The sequence below is a fragment of the Lytechinus pictus genome, chromosome 7 (assembly GCF_037042905.1).
Source record: "Lytechinus pictus isolate F3 Inbred chromosome 7, Lp3.0, whole genome shotgun sequence".
Classification (NCBI taxonomy): Eukaryota; Metazoa; Echinodermata; class Echinoidea; order Temnopleuroida; family Toxopneustidae; genus Lytechinus; species Lytechinus pictus.
In genome coordinates, this window is record NC_087251.1 from 12,311,237 (window position 1) to 12,329,671 (window position 18,435).

General features: G+C 35.5%; 1 protein-coding gene across 1 annotated transcript; it reads left to right on the plus strand.

Annotated features, from left to right (window-relative positions):
- The first annotated feature begins 3,557 nt into the window (after window positions 1-3,557).
- LOC129264945 (scavenger receptor class B member 1-like) lies at window positions 3,558-17,931 on the plus strand. Its single transcript, XM_054902912.2, has 6 exons — window positions 3,558-3,743; window positions 4,338-4,456; window positions 6,166-6,239; window positions 9,152-9,203; window positions 9,698-9,877; window positions 14,166-17,931. The coding sequence occupies exons 1-6, from the start codon at window positions 3,719-3,721 to the stop codon at window positions 14,244-14,246; spliced, it is 531 nt and encodes a 176-aa protein (XP_054758887.2). The 5' UTR covers window positions 3,558-3,718; the 3' UTR covers window positions 14,247-17,931.
- Window positions 17,932-18,435: the final 504 nt, after the last annotated feature.

Sequence of the window (18,435 nt, forward strand, 5' to 3'; positions counted from 1 at the left end):
ACTCATTTACTTGCATCACACATCGCAGTGATTCCCCATTTGTTTTCAGAATTAATTTTATTTGGTTCCCCCTTGTGAATATTTCTCAGTTATCCAACATAGAAAGCTACTGATCTTAAGCCCCTTTCACATTTTGTGGTGCGAGTGCTTATAACCGTTGCGATTGTGTGCAACATATATTGTGACCAAGATGGCAAACGGTCGCACAAGCAATTGTGAAAGCCCCTTTATCTACAGCCAACAGATTAAGCATACAGTAGGCCTACAGTTCTTAGTTTAGTGTTTGTGCTTGCATTTTGATAAAAAAGCTGTGCCCTGTAGGGCTGTTATCGTGGAGAAAATTCTCTGTAGATATCATGCTAAAAGATAACTATCGACAACTTAATCATTATGCATTTTTTATGCATTATAGCGATGTCCCATACTCACGTTGGTCAAAATTTGTATCTGCCACTGTACCAAGAATGCTTCAAAATCCGTGTTCATCAGGGGAGCGTTTCATGAAAGTTGTCAGCACCGACAAGTTGGCTTTCTCCGACAGTTACCATAGTAACAGTCAGAGGCAAGTGCCTCACAGCCAATCAAAATCAAGGATTTACCTGAAATTGTCAGCACCGACAATTTAGTCAGTGCTGACAACTTTCATGAAACACCCCCCAGATGTAGATTACTACATTGCAACATATTTAGCATAAATACATCCTCACCTTTCACGTTATTAGCATTATCTTAGGATTGGATGAAGTTTTATTGATAATTTCCAATTTGAAAATTTTGACGATTTGGGTCAAAACTCTTCAGCCTAAGTACTATACTTCCTTGTCAATATCTAGAGCATGTTGGTGTAGATTTCACGTTACTGGTATTATTTAGGTCAGATATCTGTTGAATTTAATCAGGTCCATGATTAAATAAATTGATTAAAGAATTAAACTCAATTGACTTGCATCACACATCACAGTTATTTCCCCATTTACTTCCAGAATTAATCTTATTCGGTTCCCCTCGTGAGTATTGCTCAGATATCCAACAAAGATAGCTAGCAATCTTATCTACAGCCAACAGATTAAGCAGTACAGCAGTACAGTTCTTAGTTTAGTGTTGGTGCTTGCATTTGGATAAAAAAGCTGTGCCCTGGGCACTAAAAAGTAAATGTTTTATTCAGTCTGCAATATGATAGCTCATTCGGTAGAGCGGGGGTTTCAGATTTTGGTGACTCGGGTTCGATTCCCAAATGGTGCGCTAGTGCCCTTTGGTGAGGCATTTATCCTCATTACCAGGTCCCTCGGAGAAGACCTTAAGCCATTCGTCCCCTGGTTGCTTGCTCACAGGCATTTGTGCTTTTTTAGCAGTCAGGTAAAAAACCTCAGAATAACATGAGATACTGCAATACATCATGACTGACATCACACGGTCCCAACTATCATTCTTCAATATATTGTCTCCAGTATGTCCCCTGAACTCATCCACATGACTACACTTCACTAGATTTCCTTTGGTTCAGACTGATGTCCTATGGGGCATTCTCTCCATACCTTTAATTTTTATGATCAACCATTCAGACTCCCGAGCTGCATAAAAAAAATATACAAATTATGTGAATATGGGCTGTGAATGGCATGTCATCTATGTGTCTTTTCCTTTTACCGAATAAAACAATTAATTTCACCTTGTTTATGGTCAAAATATATTCCCTATTTCCTATTTTTAGTTTATGCCATGGGTAATGCACGTGCCAATTTTCATTGTGATCCTGCGATCGAATGGCCCAGATCATAAGGGGGAGGGGGGCCTTCAGTCTTCTTAGGAAATGAAAAAGCCCAGTCTATGTATAGATTTTTAAAACTTTTTTTATTACTAATAGAAATTTTGGCAATAATTTTCCAATCATTAACAATAAGTACAAATAATGATACAGATACAAATTTTGGCAAGAACTCACATTGGGTTTATACATGAAATCACGTTTTTGAGCAATTCGGGATCTGATAATATGCACTTGTGGTGTATATCATAACTGCACACCCATGCATGCATCCCCCAAAAAGTCTAGAACGATATGTCGTGGCCCTGTCGTGTTTATGGATTTATCATAGAAAGTTTTAGGGGGCCATTAAGGTCCCCTGGAATTGTTAGGGTTAAGGTTTGCTAGCTGATTATCTTACACTGTTTAAAGTACTTTTCTTCATCTTTACAAAGCACAAAGTTTTACCGCTTTTGTGTGTACGGTGTACCTCAAGAGTATGATGTCAGGTTTACAGTCTATTTGTAAAATATTATTGTGCTTGTGCAACACTTCCATTTCATTCAAGTACTTCTTTAACATGTATTTGAGCTCATTTAAAAATAGTGTTTCTTTCCCTGTCCAAAAAGTGAGCACAACACTCAGATATTTGTTAAAATGATAATATTCTTAATGTGGATTGGATCGTTGATGTGCACGATTGAACAGGGAGAAGAGGAACAAGACAAAGCAATGGAGAAAGAAAGAATAAAGGGGGAAAGAGAAAGAGGAGAAAAGGAGTGGTGTTGAAAAAGAGTTTTAGTTGGAAGGAAATAATACGCCACTTAATAAAAAACGGTATTAAAAAAACAACATTCATCTAAAATCACATCCATGCAAATTTATAACACACAAGTCTATGCGGTGTTTTAAAACACGTTTTTTTTTGTTTAAAAACGGGTGTTTTAAAACGCGTTTTAAAACATGTTTTAAAACACACCGTTTAAAACGTGCCAACCCTGGGCCATAGTAAAAACTTCTAGAAAATAAAGGGCATGCAGTTGTTGAAATACCTACTTTGGTTTTGTTTGAATTTCATTATGCATCAAGCCATTAATATTTTGGAAATTTTAGATGCAAGAGACACTCTACTATACATTATAATAAACAAGCCGGGGGGTACTCGTATTATAACATGATACCTACGTGCCGCGCCAAAGTCGAAAATAGGGGGCTCTGGAACTAAATCTTTGTCTTAAAACGGGGGTCTCCAGAACAGCTCTTGGATCAACGATTGCTAAAAATTCAATGCTCTGGAACTGACCACATAAAACAGGGGGTCTCCGGAACTCATTAGATTGTAGACGTAATTGGTAGCGTCTATATTTAAAAATGTGTGAGCATCTTGCTAGATTCATATCAGGCTAGTGTAAGCTACATGTAGCTGTGGGCACGCTGGGAGCTTCGGGCGCCCGCTGCTATGGCTCTGCTCCGACAGGCTCCGTAGTTCATGATGGGCGTGCATTGGAACAAGAAGGCACAAATTTGAGGGTTTCGAAACGGGAAAATATAGGAATATCTATGGCTTTCGGAATTTGTGATGCTTTGGAACGGAAATTAAGGCTGAAAATGGGGGTCTCAACCACTGCATATACGTATCATACATTTATACTAAGTCAGCACTGCTGCTATATTGAATCGCGTAATGCAGGCGAGACTGCCCAAGGCACTCCACTCGTTTCCTTCTACTTCTTACTTATTTGTCTAATTCAGACAATCATCTTGAAATGATTGCCTTCATCAATTCAATTTGTTGCTATTTCTCATCATTTTTCCAGGTCCGTGCCATACATTTATGAGCAAGATACAGTCTTCAAAAAAGTGCCTCTTCTGAAATACGTTCTAGCCAATTACACATACTGTAATGGGACAGACTACCCGCCCAATGCTGGATTCTGTAGCAAAGATCATGACCTGTGCGGTCCTTCAGGAATTATGAGACAAGATCCATGTCGCTTTGGTGAGTCTATTGTCATGGCATGATGGAACTGGGATGGTGGTCATCTGCTATTTAAATGAAGTTGCTATTCACATATTATCCAACACGATAATGGGAGATGAGATTTCAAAACTTTTATATTCATTATCTTTGTGTAAATATCACTATTTGCATACATATTGTTTATTTATGCATTTGTAAGATGTGTAAATGTGAATTTAAACTGTACAGACAATAAAAGTGAGGCATTAGTACTTGGAACATTAGTTTCCTTGGCTTTGTAGGTCAGTCTCAGCAAGTATTGATTATGATGATTACCCAGAGGAGCTGTTTATTAAGTTGTGTGCAAACTTTCAACCAAGGTGAATATGTCAAGCCAGATGTGTGTGTCTGAATTGTTTAAATTAGTGATGTGGATCATTAAAATTCTTATTGTTTAAGTTTGATTTCAGGGAAAGTGTATTTTGCCTTCATATTTTGGAATTGTTTGACAGACTTTATAGTCATGGAACACTCTTGGCTCATATTTTAGCAGTTCACATTCCAGTATCTTGTAGAGTCATTTGAAACTGCTAGTAGCTTTGTGAAACACCCCCTATATTTCTCTTCACACAGGATCTCCATCAGCAATATCAAACCCTCACTTCTTTCAGGGGGACCCAGCATTACATGAAGCAGTAGGGGGCTTGAACCCACAAGCTAAATACCATCAGCACTATATGGAAGTAGAACCAGTAAGTATATCTGATTGTACGTCTCATGTAAGATTCTTTGCTAACAATTTCAATCTATCCATAGAGGTCAGTGTTAACTTTATTTCCCAAACTTTAAAACTATTTCTTTTTAGGACAGTAGGGAGGAAGAGAGGTGTAGTGGGGACAGAGGATAGGACAGGGAATAGGCAGGAGAGGGGATATAGGATGAGGAGAGGGGGATGAGTAGGGGGGAAGGAGGGGAGGGGTGATGGAAATGGGGAAGGGGGAGGAGTAGATGGGTTATTGGGAGGGAGGAGAGGGTTTAGGGGAAAAAATGAGGGGCATGGGTGAGGGATGATGGGGACAGGAGAGAGGTGGCAGATTTTAAGTTGGATTGTTCAGCGTTTTGGTGTCTTTGATTTATTTATTTTTACCATAAAAGAGAACAGGAATGTAACCTCATGTTCCATGCATGGAATTATTTTAGCTGGTAGATACAAATGGAAATTGGCTTGGTTTATAATTCATTCTCAGCTCATTTGATGTTTTGCATGGAATCTTCAGCCATTTTAGATCTGTCTATATTCTAATGAATTTTTCTCCCATGACTTGGTACAACTGTACCCCCAAAGAGCTCTGATGACTACACTATTGTTTGTGCGGGGAATGAAATCAATTCATGAAATTTAACAATAATGTTTAAATCATGTTCCAATGAGCTTGAACGCTAATCGGTCATTAAATCACTGTGCGTAATACAACAACAAAAATCTTACCACAAACATTGATGTTATAGCTTACCGCCAGTAATTTACCCCATGAACAAAGCAATTGTACTTTTGAATTTGCCAAGCAGTTAGAAAAGTAAGTATAAAAGATGTAGGGATGAAATATTGACTTCCTTTTGTACATGTATGAAAACATTGAATCATTTCCTTTGTTACACTCACATGATGACATGTTTGCTTCAAATTGTTGGCGTAGATTGTGCGTGTTATCTGGTTCTTTATCTTTAGTGACCTTGACACAAAATGATTATACATCGTAGGTCAATCATTCAGATTGTAATTTCGCTTTATTTTCTGTAGACTATTTATCCTAAATCAACATTATTACTAATATTCCTCTTATCAATTCATTCATCTTCTTTCTGTTTACTTTTCTTGTTACCATTTATGATGTGCCTATCAATGAATGTTTGGTGCTTGTTATACATTCTACATCCCTTTTTGAACAAATGGTGGTTTGAATCATTGGCATGAATTCATGGTTTATTTAGATTTCATACATTAAGATTATACATGTAGTATGTATGATTACAATGAGACTGATAGTGAATGCAGCTTTTGTCACAGGGCACAAAATATGCGCTTATGTTACGTCAGTAATAAGCCCACTGTTCCGAATTTAATTGTTTATGTTAATTAATCTACATAAATTTGGCTCATAAATGCTGTTAACCCCTCTTACAGTCATGAATTCAATCAAAACCCTGTTGCAATAAACATGTAGAACACTTTCTCAAGTTATGCTATAAATTAAGCAATATGAAAGCTTGAAATGCACATAAACTTCATTCAGACCTCGAGTTCAAAACCACCTTTGTAAATTTGGGCCAACATGACTCTTAGAGTTCTTTTTTATGTACTGTACAGTACAATTGAAATTTTCTCATGAATGTTATTTCCTTCCTATTTCCCTTTTTGACAAATCCTGCCTTTGCTTTTTTATGTTCTCGCACTTTTTAGTTGATGGGCATGCCGTATGTTCTGAAAATGAGATTGCAGATCAGCATGATTACATTGCCCTTGTGGATGATAACGTGAGTGTTTTTCAACTTGCCTTTTGTAGAACTTTCAACTTATCTTGCTCTGTACATGTACATGTATGAACACCTCAATTCTAACCCTTATTTTCTTCTCTGTTATGGGAACCTGTAGTTACATTGGTTATAGTTAATTAATTTTGAGTTTTACATCTTAGGATCTGCTTGTTAACTAAATAAAACTCAAAATGTCCAATTGTGGGTTGTTTGTCACATTATGACGCATGAATTTGAAGAGTGTGAGAAGAAAATTGATATAAACAAAATCAACATATTCATCCATCTAGATACTATTTAACCATATCCTGTACCAAGTCAAGGAAACATACTGTATTTAGTCAACTTTTGAAATGGGTGTGAAAGAAATATTTACTAAACATGAACAATGAAATTGTTTAACAAAGAAATTAATGTAGGTCAAAAGGCTACAAAATCATTACTGATTATTTAAAAATGTTATACAAATGTATTTGAATTGTCAAATCCACGCATGGCATCCAATTCCATTGCCTAGATGCTATTTTGATTGGCCGCACATTCCCTCTCATTGATCTTTGATATTTTTTGCATGATTTGAGCTTTCCATTGTAAGTCAGAAATGTGACCTATTATAAAAACAGTGGCCTTGCCCTGAAAATTTCAAAAGGCCTACCCATCCATTTCAAGTGTAATTTATGCAAAAACAAAGTTCTCTTAAGCTGATTATTTCAGTGTGACTTTGAACCTTCTGGACTTTATGGCATAAGTATTATAGTTCTGTTTGATATCTTGATTCTTGAAGCCTTTGAAGCAATTAAATTACTTTGCATCTCATTCTTTAACTTGTTGCAGGGCCATTAATACTCTGTATCCTTTTTCTTATAATTAAAGAGGTAGTTAATCTATGAACTAATGTCTGGTCAGATTCTAATCACTTTATCTCAAGAATTGAGGCCTTTCAAAAGGGAAGACTCCATTTGCTACAATGTTATGGTAACCCTGTTTTATTTACACTTCCTTTTGAGATACAAAGTTTGTATACAGTCAGTCGGCAAGCCCTCAAAAAGTAGCTGCTCTTATCCAAGAGATATTCATGACTAGAGGGTTTTTGCATTGTTAATGAGCTTGGTGTGGACCAAAACACCTCTTTATATTCGGCCATTGCTGCTCTAAATATTGACAAAATTTCATGTTTTTGGTATCTTTACAAAGAAGAAAAATAATTCCTTTAGGTCGTGTGTTTGAATTTTTAATAAGATGTTGTAATATAGGGGAAACTTTTGATCTAAAACATGAAACAAAATAATTATTTTCATGCAACAAAAGTTGTTTTTACACTTAATTTCTGTTTGAGCCCAAATGATTTTTAGATTATGATAAAGCTGAAGATCTAAGCTTTAATATGATATAATTGTCTCGCCCACCAGAGGTGAAGGCGAGACTTAGGGATCCAAATGTCGTCCGTCCGTCACAAATCTAATGACACATAACTCCACAACCGTAAGTCGCTTTTCAACCAAACTTGGATGGTAGATGGACTTGGGGGACCTGCATGTGATGCTGCAGTCAGAGGTCACATGTTTAGGTCAAAGGTCATTTTCAGGTCAATGTTAAAGTTTACATGCAAGACTCCCTTATGACACCTAACTCCGCAACCGTAAGTCACTTTTCATCAAAACTTGGATGGTAGATGTACTTAGGCGACCTGCATGTTTTGCTGCAGTGGAAGGTCACATGGTAAGGTCAAAGGTCATTTTCAGTTCAACATTAAAGTTTACGTGCAAGGCTCTTATGACAAGTGTTATTCCATCCCAGTCATTTCACAATGAAGTTTCGATACACATCTGTTGCGTGCCCTCGCAAATCACAATATTTCTGGTTATTTTCATAAGTGGGCGAGACACAAAATCGCTTTTGCCTTGTTTTTATAAGAAGAGGTATTTTAGATGGGTCAGCAGCCAGCTTTTCATAGGCCAAGTACATTTAGCAGCTCACAAGAATACTGCGCTCTGATTGGTCATAGAGACCACACACCCACGCAAATTCCAATGTTCCCCACACTGGGCCTCTTCAAGATCACACTCACCATGTGGTAATCTCTTCAAATTACCCGGCGCCTGTTGTTTTGAAAACATTATTCAGCAAATCAGAACTCTAGAATTTATGCTACTCAGAAATTTCAGAAATCTTGTCTTGCAACTTGATGGAAAAAGCTGGCTGCTGACCCATCTAAAAGGTGTCACAAATCAAGAGTGACGTTGTAAGAAAGTATAGAGTTTGAGCTTTCTGATGATATAAATAATGTTTGTGCCCAAAACACAATATTTTGCCCAATTTGAAAGGGAAAACAGAGGAAGAAAATTCCGCTTGAGGCATCTTTTCAGGCCTGAGATTCACTTATTTATCAAAATATTTTATTCAAAAGAAATAACCAATATAAAAGAGTAATGTTCCTCTTTCCCATGGTACAAAAATAATCAATATTACTTTTAAAAGGAGAAAGTGGTTGAATTCTTTGAGAAAGAAAATCTCACCAATTCACAAGATTTTGCAGGGATTATGAATTCAGCCACGAGAGGACTTCAAAAAATCTTGCTCATTTGCTCATTAACATAGGGACTTGCAGACTGACTGTATATTGTTACAAACAATTGTATGAAATACTGGTCATTATTAGATACCCCACATTTGTCCTATTATTCCAACACAGACAAATGCTTACAAAAAACTTTTAATCTGCCAAGATTTAATTTCAATACAAGTAAAAATGATTGAGAATCAGATATTTGTTCATAAGGTTTGTACGTGAAGACAGGCCTGAATTAATGTGCCGCTTTATGAAACACTTCACTATTTATTAGCCCAACATTGATATTTAATTTTTAGTTGAATTTTATAATCGTTTGGGTTTTTTTTTTCTTGTTTTTCAGAGAGGTCAAGAATGTTCGCAATATGGTGATGCCAGTTTTATGGTTTGAGCAGGTTAGTGCATCACTTTTATTTGTCTGTTTGTTGTTTTGTATATGCTATTACACTTCAGTCCAAGCAGTGAAACTTACAGGGGACAAAGCTTCTTTTACAAGGGCTCTTTCAAAAAATCACTTGTCATGGTATTTGTGCATCCAATGCTCCCCTTTCCTTTGCTGAGTGGTATAAAGGCATACATTTTTCCATTCCCTGACAGATATATCAAGCAATAATCATGACAATACATACCTTGATGGGATTCTCTGCATGAAATAAAAACTGATCTGTCAAAAAAAAGAGAGGATGTTGTATTTTTATCGTTGAGAGTTGGGGTAAAAGATTAAGAAAGTATTTAAGCATGTGATTTCGCTTCATTTAAAGTGAAACAAAAAAAGTTATACCACTTTTTCTATAAGTCAATGTTTTGTCATCCTTTGTACAATAATAATTGTTTATTAATCCATTTAAATTGAACCCCCACCCCCTCTCTATCCCTCTTTCTAATTTAGAGTGTTGAAGCAGATGACACGATAGTTGGATACTATGAAACAGGGTTCGTCTTAACAGCATATATTGCCTTAATCGTGAAGTGGATCATCTTTAGTATAGGTGTTCTCATGTGCATTCTAACTGTCATTTCCTGTGGTAAGCGAATAGCTTACCCTTCAGTTGTTTCAGCAGAAGAAAAGGTGAGATTTTGCGACGTGTTCTTTGCAATAATAGAGATGAAGTATAGTTTGGTTAAACAGCACAAATATTTCCCTAAATTGTATCCATTAGACCAGTTATGCAACCGTTCAACTTAAAAAAAAAATCTTTTCTTCAAAACACATTCTTTTAATAAACTACATTATATGGAGTTCAGTATCAATGTATTGTTGCTATATCAGGTCATGCAAATCTCTACAAACCTACAGGTTCTCCAAAACGGGAGAATTTTATAAAGAATATCATGAAATGGGGTGAATATAAATGCAAGAGTGGATAGGAAAATATCACAAAAGCATTTCATGCCACTGTTGATGTTTTCTGGAGGGGGCATATTACACCTGTCTGTCCATCCATCAATAAATTGTGATTTTGATAACTTGAAAAAAAAAATTCCCCAATTATATAAATGAATACATTCTTAACAGTCAGCTGAAGATTAAAAAAACAGATTTTGCATATTAGCTTGAGACTGGATTCAGTTAAAAAAATTAAAATAAAAAACAGATTTTGCATATTGACCTCAGTTTCCTGTTGGAAATTTTCAGAATTGATCATAAATTATATAGCCTCTTTTCTGAAGTATTAGACTTTTGCCAATGTTGTAGAATGGAGTATTCAGCTTCTATTGATCAAGTAGTTCTAAAGTTGTTTGACCTCAATGTTGTTGATATTGATTTTGAGGCAAATTCTCATAATAACCAAAGTCAACAATATATGAAGAACTGATGCACATCTTCTATTATATTTTGTCCTTTATCAGATTGAAAATAACACCAGTGATAATGTCTTGTACTCTGCTATTTAATCAGAGGCTCGTGACACTTGTTCCCATATATAGAAACACAATTCAATAAGCCAGTTCAGAGTTCCATTCTGCGCATGATCAGAAGAATGTCATTTGTACTAAAAGTGACAAGGTGGTTTAATATCTGAGATAAGCACCAACTTTGATGTCTTGATTATTCATATATTCTTTTCAATTTTTTTTCATTAGATCCACACAAAAAAAAACAATGCATCCACTAGTGACTGGTGTTTCACAGTTGGCCAAGTACATTGTTATATCAACTTGTTAATGCATGCAAAGTAAAAATGCAACAAATACCTTCTAGTCACCTGGGCTATACAATTTATGTACCCTGCTATGTAAGGCATGCTTACATAATATCTTGCTTTGAAATCTGCCCATCATAATGTATTTGACCAAAATTGCCCATGAGGTAATACCGAACTGGTCTATTGAATTCCATGACATGCCTATAGTAGTCAAAAGTAAAGTGCTGTGTCACATTTTGTTTCTTGTTATCAGTTATTTAGTCAGTTGTTTGTTTTTTTGATGTCTTATCATAACTTTGAGTTCATTGTTTTTAAAAGTGGAAGAGTCAAACTTAGTAATATCCTCCAAGATTTCCACTGGCTGCAATTTAACCAAAATATCATAAGAGAAGAGGTTCTTTCACCAACTTTCACCAATTTTCAGGGATACGTCATTAATGATGAACAATGATACAAAATTCATGCCATGGGATGTTTCATAGAACTAATACCAATGTCAAGATCATTTTTAAGATGAATAAATAGGTGTTTTATGAAGAGTGTGGTGTGACTGAAAGTCATGCCTAGGCCCTCAACATGCAAAAAAAGTTTATTGTAAAAATAGCTTTAAAAATAATTTTAAAATATTGAAGGTTTGAGGGAAATTCATTAAAAATTTAAAACGTTATTAAAATTTTAAGCTTTTGATTTGTGACGTCATATGCAAGCAGCTTACCATGTATTGTGAATTTAAAAAAATCAATGAAATGTCATTTTCTCTAAAATTGTAAATGGTTTTTAATGTATGTTCAGTATATCAACAGACAAATTATTTCACTCCTGCTACTGAGAGAAGAAATATTTTAGTCCTTAGAACAAATCAAGAACTTAAAATTCTAATAACTTTCTTAATCTTTGATGGATTTTCCTCCAACTTTCACCAATATTTTCCATCATGTTTTCTGCTATTTTTACAACAAATTTTTTGTCAGGGTGAGATTCCCCTTTAAGTAGGTGTAAATTATTAACAATCTTATGTTATTCGTAGCCATGAGGGTGATAATATAAAAGAAACAAATAAATAATACAAGAAACTGCCATAATTCACAGGAAACAAATTTTTTCTGAGATAATCTACACCAAGTGACAAGATCTTGTGGTGGATACAAGTTTTTATGTCATCATCCTCTTTTCCTGAAGCATTGGACTTTTGCCAATGTTGTAGAATGGAGTATTCAGCTTCTATTGATCAAGTAGTTTTAAAGCTGTTTGACCTCATTGTTGTTGATATTACTTTTGAGGCAAAATCTCAACTTAACCAAAGTCAGCATATGAAGAACTGATGCACATCTCCTATTATCTTTTGTCCTTTATCAGAGTGGTTGAAAATAACACCAGTGATAATGTCTTTTACTCTGCTATTTAATCAGAGGCTCGTGACACTTGTTCTCGGATATAGAAACAGGGGGCCGTTTCATAAAGCTGTTCGTAAGTTAAGAGCGACTTTAAGAACGACTGGTGATCCTTTCTTACGCGCTAAACCATCGCCAATGAATATACCATTTACCACAAGAAAGGATCACCAGTCGTGCTTAAAGTCGCTCTTAACTTACGAACAGCTTTATGAAACACCCACCGGGGTTGATTGATTTTAATCACTTCCATTGAAACATGTACAATTGATTAATAATTTTTTTTTGGTGGCAGGTTTATTTTTATTTTTACTCAAAAGAGAAAGATTTTGTCAACTTTACATTATCAAAACATGAATAAATCCTTCATATCTACTCAAAACATTTGAAATCAAGTCAATAAAATCAGGTTAATCTTGCAAAACCAAAGATGTACATGTAGCCTATAACTGGGAAACACTTAGACCCCTACTCCAATTATATAAGTGGACTTTTTTCCCTGTGAAATTTTTCTTTGTTGATAGTAAAACTTCAAAAACTGTTTTAAGAGAACAGTTTTAAAGTAAATGTAAAATTAAGTAAATGGTTGTTGGCAGTTCTTCTATTTTGATCATTCACATAAACTACTAATGGAAGATGAATATTTTATCACAATTTGCAAACTGAAAAGAAAAATAGCTTTAACTATATTTTAAAAAAAAGGTAATTACGCGCTATGTCAGGTTGAAAAAAAAAACCTTGTTGTGCACATTAAGCTTTGCTGCATTTTTTTTATTCTTTGATTGAAAATTTAATAGTCGTCAAACTTAGTATGCTCTACTAGGTGCATTTCTTCTCCGATCATCTTCAAATGTGGCATGAAGGTCCATTATGGTTAAGCAAAGCCACCTATTGATATTCGTGTGGGCGGAGACATCGTTGCCATGGTAACAAGAGTTTTTGTGATGCGGTGGGTTCGGGGGATACATGTGCTCGGCCGCGCGACCCGCCGAACATCTCTAGTTTAACCTTGGCTCATATAATTTGGTGTGTATGATACTAGCATGGATCCCAGGATGCCTATTGATTTTGAGGTCAAAGGTCAAGATCACAGTGATATGTTTTCATCTTACCCTTCTAAAGTCCTTGTTAACACGATAACTTTTGGTGAACTTTACCTAGGCTCATATAATTTGGTGTGTATGATACTAGCATAGTTCTCAGCAATTCTAACGATTTTGAGGTCAGAAGGTCAAGGGTGAAGTCGCCACCTTCCACTTTTCTTGCTTGACCAATAACTCCATTTTCTGTGTTACAGACGGGCGTATTATGTGCTCGCCTTAGCGACACTCTTGTTTTATTATGTAGGTCTTTCAAATGAGGTGTACTTCTGATGAAAAAATAATGATAAAGGAATAAAACATAGAAAATAATTAGAAATTCAGGCAAGTAATTTTTCTAGTTTTTCTAATTTTTTTATTTACTCACGCAGTTGGCAAGTGGTTAAGAAAAAAAATTGTAGAGGACTGAATTTCAAATAAACAAAAGGACATAAAATTATTAAAATATTGATAATTGCATTGGTACCCTTCTCAAATTTATAAAATTGCCGAGGTGCCCTGATAAAAATCACAGAATTGCCTAGGTGCCCTTGATATTCATAGGCAATTTCACACGTGCCCTAAAAAAAACTGCCTTGCCCTCCTGAGGGCTTACTGCGAGGGCTGGATGCATTAATACTGCATATGTTGGTCAGCATGATAACTCCTAACCCTTCTCAATAAGATTGTATTCATTAATTCTGTGTCTCCTCTTTCTGTCTTATCTTTTTGAATTACAGGATGAAAAGATCATTAATCAATCCGCAGGGAGCAGTTGCGACATTAGCTCGGTGAACAAGGTTGTAGTAGAGGATGCGTAGCATACCCAAAGTCAGTGCTTCATGTATAACAATTAAAGGGTCATCGCATTACTTCCTTAAGTTTTCATGTGAATTAATTCTACCGATGGAGGGAACTCGAGGTAAATTCGGTTTGTCACAGGCGTAGTGGAGAGGTGCAAATTATCAGCTGATTTTGTTTTGAGTTGACCTAAAAAACGCTCGAGGTTAACAAGAGGGTTTCCTGAAACCGCTGAGAAAGTGTTGCAGTAAAACTGCCATAACTTTTGTAAATGACCATGAATCTGAGTGATATTTATATTTTTGGAAAGAATAACGATTTCTTTGGCTGTTCGTCTTGTTAGTTTTGCCATTTGTGGAGTAAAAATATGAAAAAATGTCACAGAACTCTCCTTAAAAAAATTCAATTAAGTAGTCAAAAAATTCGCTTAAATATCACATTTTCAGGACTTCGACATGAACAAAACTGAGGTATGTCAGAAAGTAACTATCAAGGTAACTTTGTGTGAAAAATCAGTTCTTGTAAACACAGGGTACGGATATGTCTGGAAATAATCCAACTCCTTGTGATTTTCAACCCAAGAAATTTGTTTTCATGCCAAGTCAGCCCACTGAAGACAATGATGCTATCACCCAACTTCAGTCCTTGCAGTTGACCAGTGAAATGTAACTTTTTGTAAGCTTCATTTTATCACTGATCACAATCATGGTTTGCTGATAAAGTAAAAGACATATGGAATAGAGAAAAGTGGATATTTCTATGCCTACCTTGTACTTTCATTCAGCTCAGTAAGCATGTAAACACTTGGACCCGGACGCACCATAACAGAATGGCTAGTGATTGATTACAGGGCTTGGGTTCCAAAGCTCATTGCACTGGTTATTGTGGATGATTAGCGATACAATCAATTATAACGTAGTGTGTTGTAGGGCCCATCTCATGGTGCGCGGGACTTGGGGTATCAAAAACTCCTTGTTACTTTGTGTCAGAACCCCATTTTCATATAGTGATTTCTCAAGAAGTAATTAGTCTTCGGTACAGCGAAAACTTGGCATGCCAATCCATACATATCTCATGAATATGCACAACAAATCTCATGAATATTCAATGCGAGGTATAGATATGTCTTGAAAAAGTTTGAGGGCACTATTTGGAGACAACGAAAATGAAAGTAAGCAAGAAATTAAAATCATTTGATTGTTTTTTATTATATTTTCAGGATAGAATGATATTATTTTGGATAATACCTAAAAATTTGAGGAAATTTAGTGTACATGCTGCAAAAATATAAGCAAGTTAATTTTTCATGAAAAAGAAATTCAAAACAAATCGGGCGTTTTCGCCGAGTTGATTGCACTCGTCCGCTTGGCCTGGTCAGGTAAGAAGAGAGCTGATATTTAAATCCATGACTCCATGTAAACTGTGAACAGGATTTGTTAACTCAGTGGCTACTGAAATTCAGAGGTCCCTGTACAATGCCTATTGGAATCTCAGAATTCAGTAATCAATGGTTTAACATATGTATAATATAATGTAAGGATGTGTAATTGTACTACTTTTACTCGTACTACAGCCATTGGTAAATCATCAAAGAAGTATACTAACGCAATCTAATGTTCTTAAAATGATAGCACTGCTACTGCTATTTTTATTAGTACTGCTGCCATTATTATGCAATGAGTATGCCAATGCAATCAAAATTTGTAAAATTATGAGAGCACAAGATGTGAAAGTGTTCTATTACTATTACTGCTAATACTTCTGACATGATGAAGTCTCAGAAAAAAAGCTTGAGATATTGATTTTTAGAATGATTGCCTGAAATATTGAGGTGTAATCCTACTGCTATCATCTGGTACTGCTTGAGGTCAAGGAGAAATTACTCTGACTTATGATGACCAAAGTATCTCACAAATTATTGCATTTATTTATGTGCTTTTTAATGTGTAGATATTGATATAATGTATGCGGAGCCTTATACCAAGACTACTATATGCTTGCCTTTAATACAGAAGATTGGATATAATAATGGGAGTATGATATCATTCAGTGGTAATTTTTTCTAGTTGAAGTTGTTGCTGTTAATTTTTTTTTTCTGGAGGCAATGGGGAAGTTTTGTTTTTAATTTTAAGATCTATCTGTCATTTCCGAATAAAAAAAAAGGTTTCTTGCTTGTTCAATACTTCTACACAATAGTTATGCTGAGCGATTCTGAACATGACTTTTCTTCTATGGAGGTAACTATTTGAATGTATTTGTATTGTGACTTATAATTTTGATTATAAATTTGAGCTTTAAGTTTCAGTTGATGCTAGACAGAAATGCATTAGAAATATGCTCAGGGCATTATCAGGGTTACAGATTGTTTGACTGTATGGAAAGAGTATTTACCAACATCATTGATTGCATGAATGTATTGGTAAGTTATGATGATATTCCACCGGTTCATTGATATGGTTGCTGTCACATAGTGATCCATAAAATGATCTGTAAATACTGTTACCAGCTGTGTGATCAATCACTAAGCTTTGTCTAATTCGGTTGATTCACAATGCAGTGTGCCATATATCAGTTACAGCAGACAGGCCAATTTCTAACTTTGGGGTAGACATCCGCATGCAGGCGGAAGTAGCGCACAGTGCTAGTGTACTGTAATGTGACTGTGATCTTCGAAACTGAAAATCATATGGCAAAAGCAGAGGAAGAATTCACAGAAAATGGTCTAATTTTGCAAAGAAATTTCTGTATTTGATTAGTCACAGTTAAAGTCTGCTTTCAGCTAAATGCTGCTTTTCAGGAAGGCTGTGAACAACTGAATTCAAATAATACAAAAATGAAAATGAGTTTACAAAAATACTAACAAAACATGAAAATAATACAATTTGCAAAAGTTGAAAAAAAATGAAAATGATATGCAAAGTAATATCAAATTCAAAACTAATAAAATAAAACAAGGGTAAGTTAATATAATTCAGTTTTTACAGGGGTGGTCGGGGGGGGGGGGGTAATTGGTTTAAGAAAGTGATATGAGACGTACCAATGTAGACAGGTTTTGTCTTGCATGCATAGCAGAGCGAGACCTTAGGCAACGCTTTTCCGACACATTGTTCTACAGATCTGACCAAATCATTTAGAGTGATTATGAAAAGGAGGGGGCCTAGGATACTCCCCTTAAAGGCACTCTGCTTTCTACAGTACAAAAACCTGACATGTTACTATTGACAATCGTTGATTGCTGCCTACCAAAGAAATAATCGCGGAAACATTTTAATACATCTTGGACAAATCCAAAGTAACATAATTTCTTTAATGATAATTCAGACGAGATCAAATCAAATGCCCTCTCCAGGTCTGTTATAACCATACCAATAACGTAACCTCGATCAATTTTGTGAGTAAAATCATCAGTGATATTTAACAAGGCAGTGGTCGTTGAGTTGCCTGGATGAAAACCATGCTCTCATGGATCAAGCAAACTGTTGTTTGACAGGTAGATATACACTTGATAAAACACATTCTTTCTTAAATTCTAAAACTTTAGACTGGGAGTACCGAGATTGGTCTATAGCAAATAGACTACAGCAAAATTTCCCTCCCACCTCTTGGACCCTGAGCATAATTTCATGCAAGCCAGGCGTCGGCCAGCACAGCATAATCACATGCATGCTTGCGTCCGCAACAGATGTTGACTTTTTCCCATGAGGCTTTGCAAATTTTGGCCTGTCTGTTGCAACCGATAGGTGGCGCAGAGTATTGTGAATCCACCGACTTGGGCCCTAATTTGATTTTTGGAAAGATAAGAGAGCTCATTTTATGAATTGGGATATGAGTGCGGTAATTGGTATATTGTAGAAATAAATTATGAAAGTATCTTCCAGTGACAAAGTGATTCATAGATTGATAACAATTGTCTCTGAAGATGTGTCATTCCAGTGTTTCAAACACTACATCACTAAAAATTATGATTTAATTTTCAAATATTAATTTAAAACATGATTATTATAAAGTCGAGGCATTACTTTACTTTGCATTCAGTAGACAGGGTTTAATAAGAAATATGAATTTTTTTCTGGAAAGTCCTGAAAAATAGTATTCAATTTAACTTTAAAAAATAATTTATATTTGTGTCAGTGATCATCTAATGTTTGGTTAGTCCTGCTGAGGCTGGTCCTGTATGTATGGTACGTTGATTGACTAGACATGGAAAAG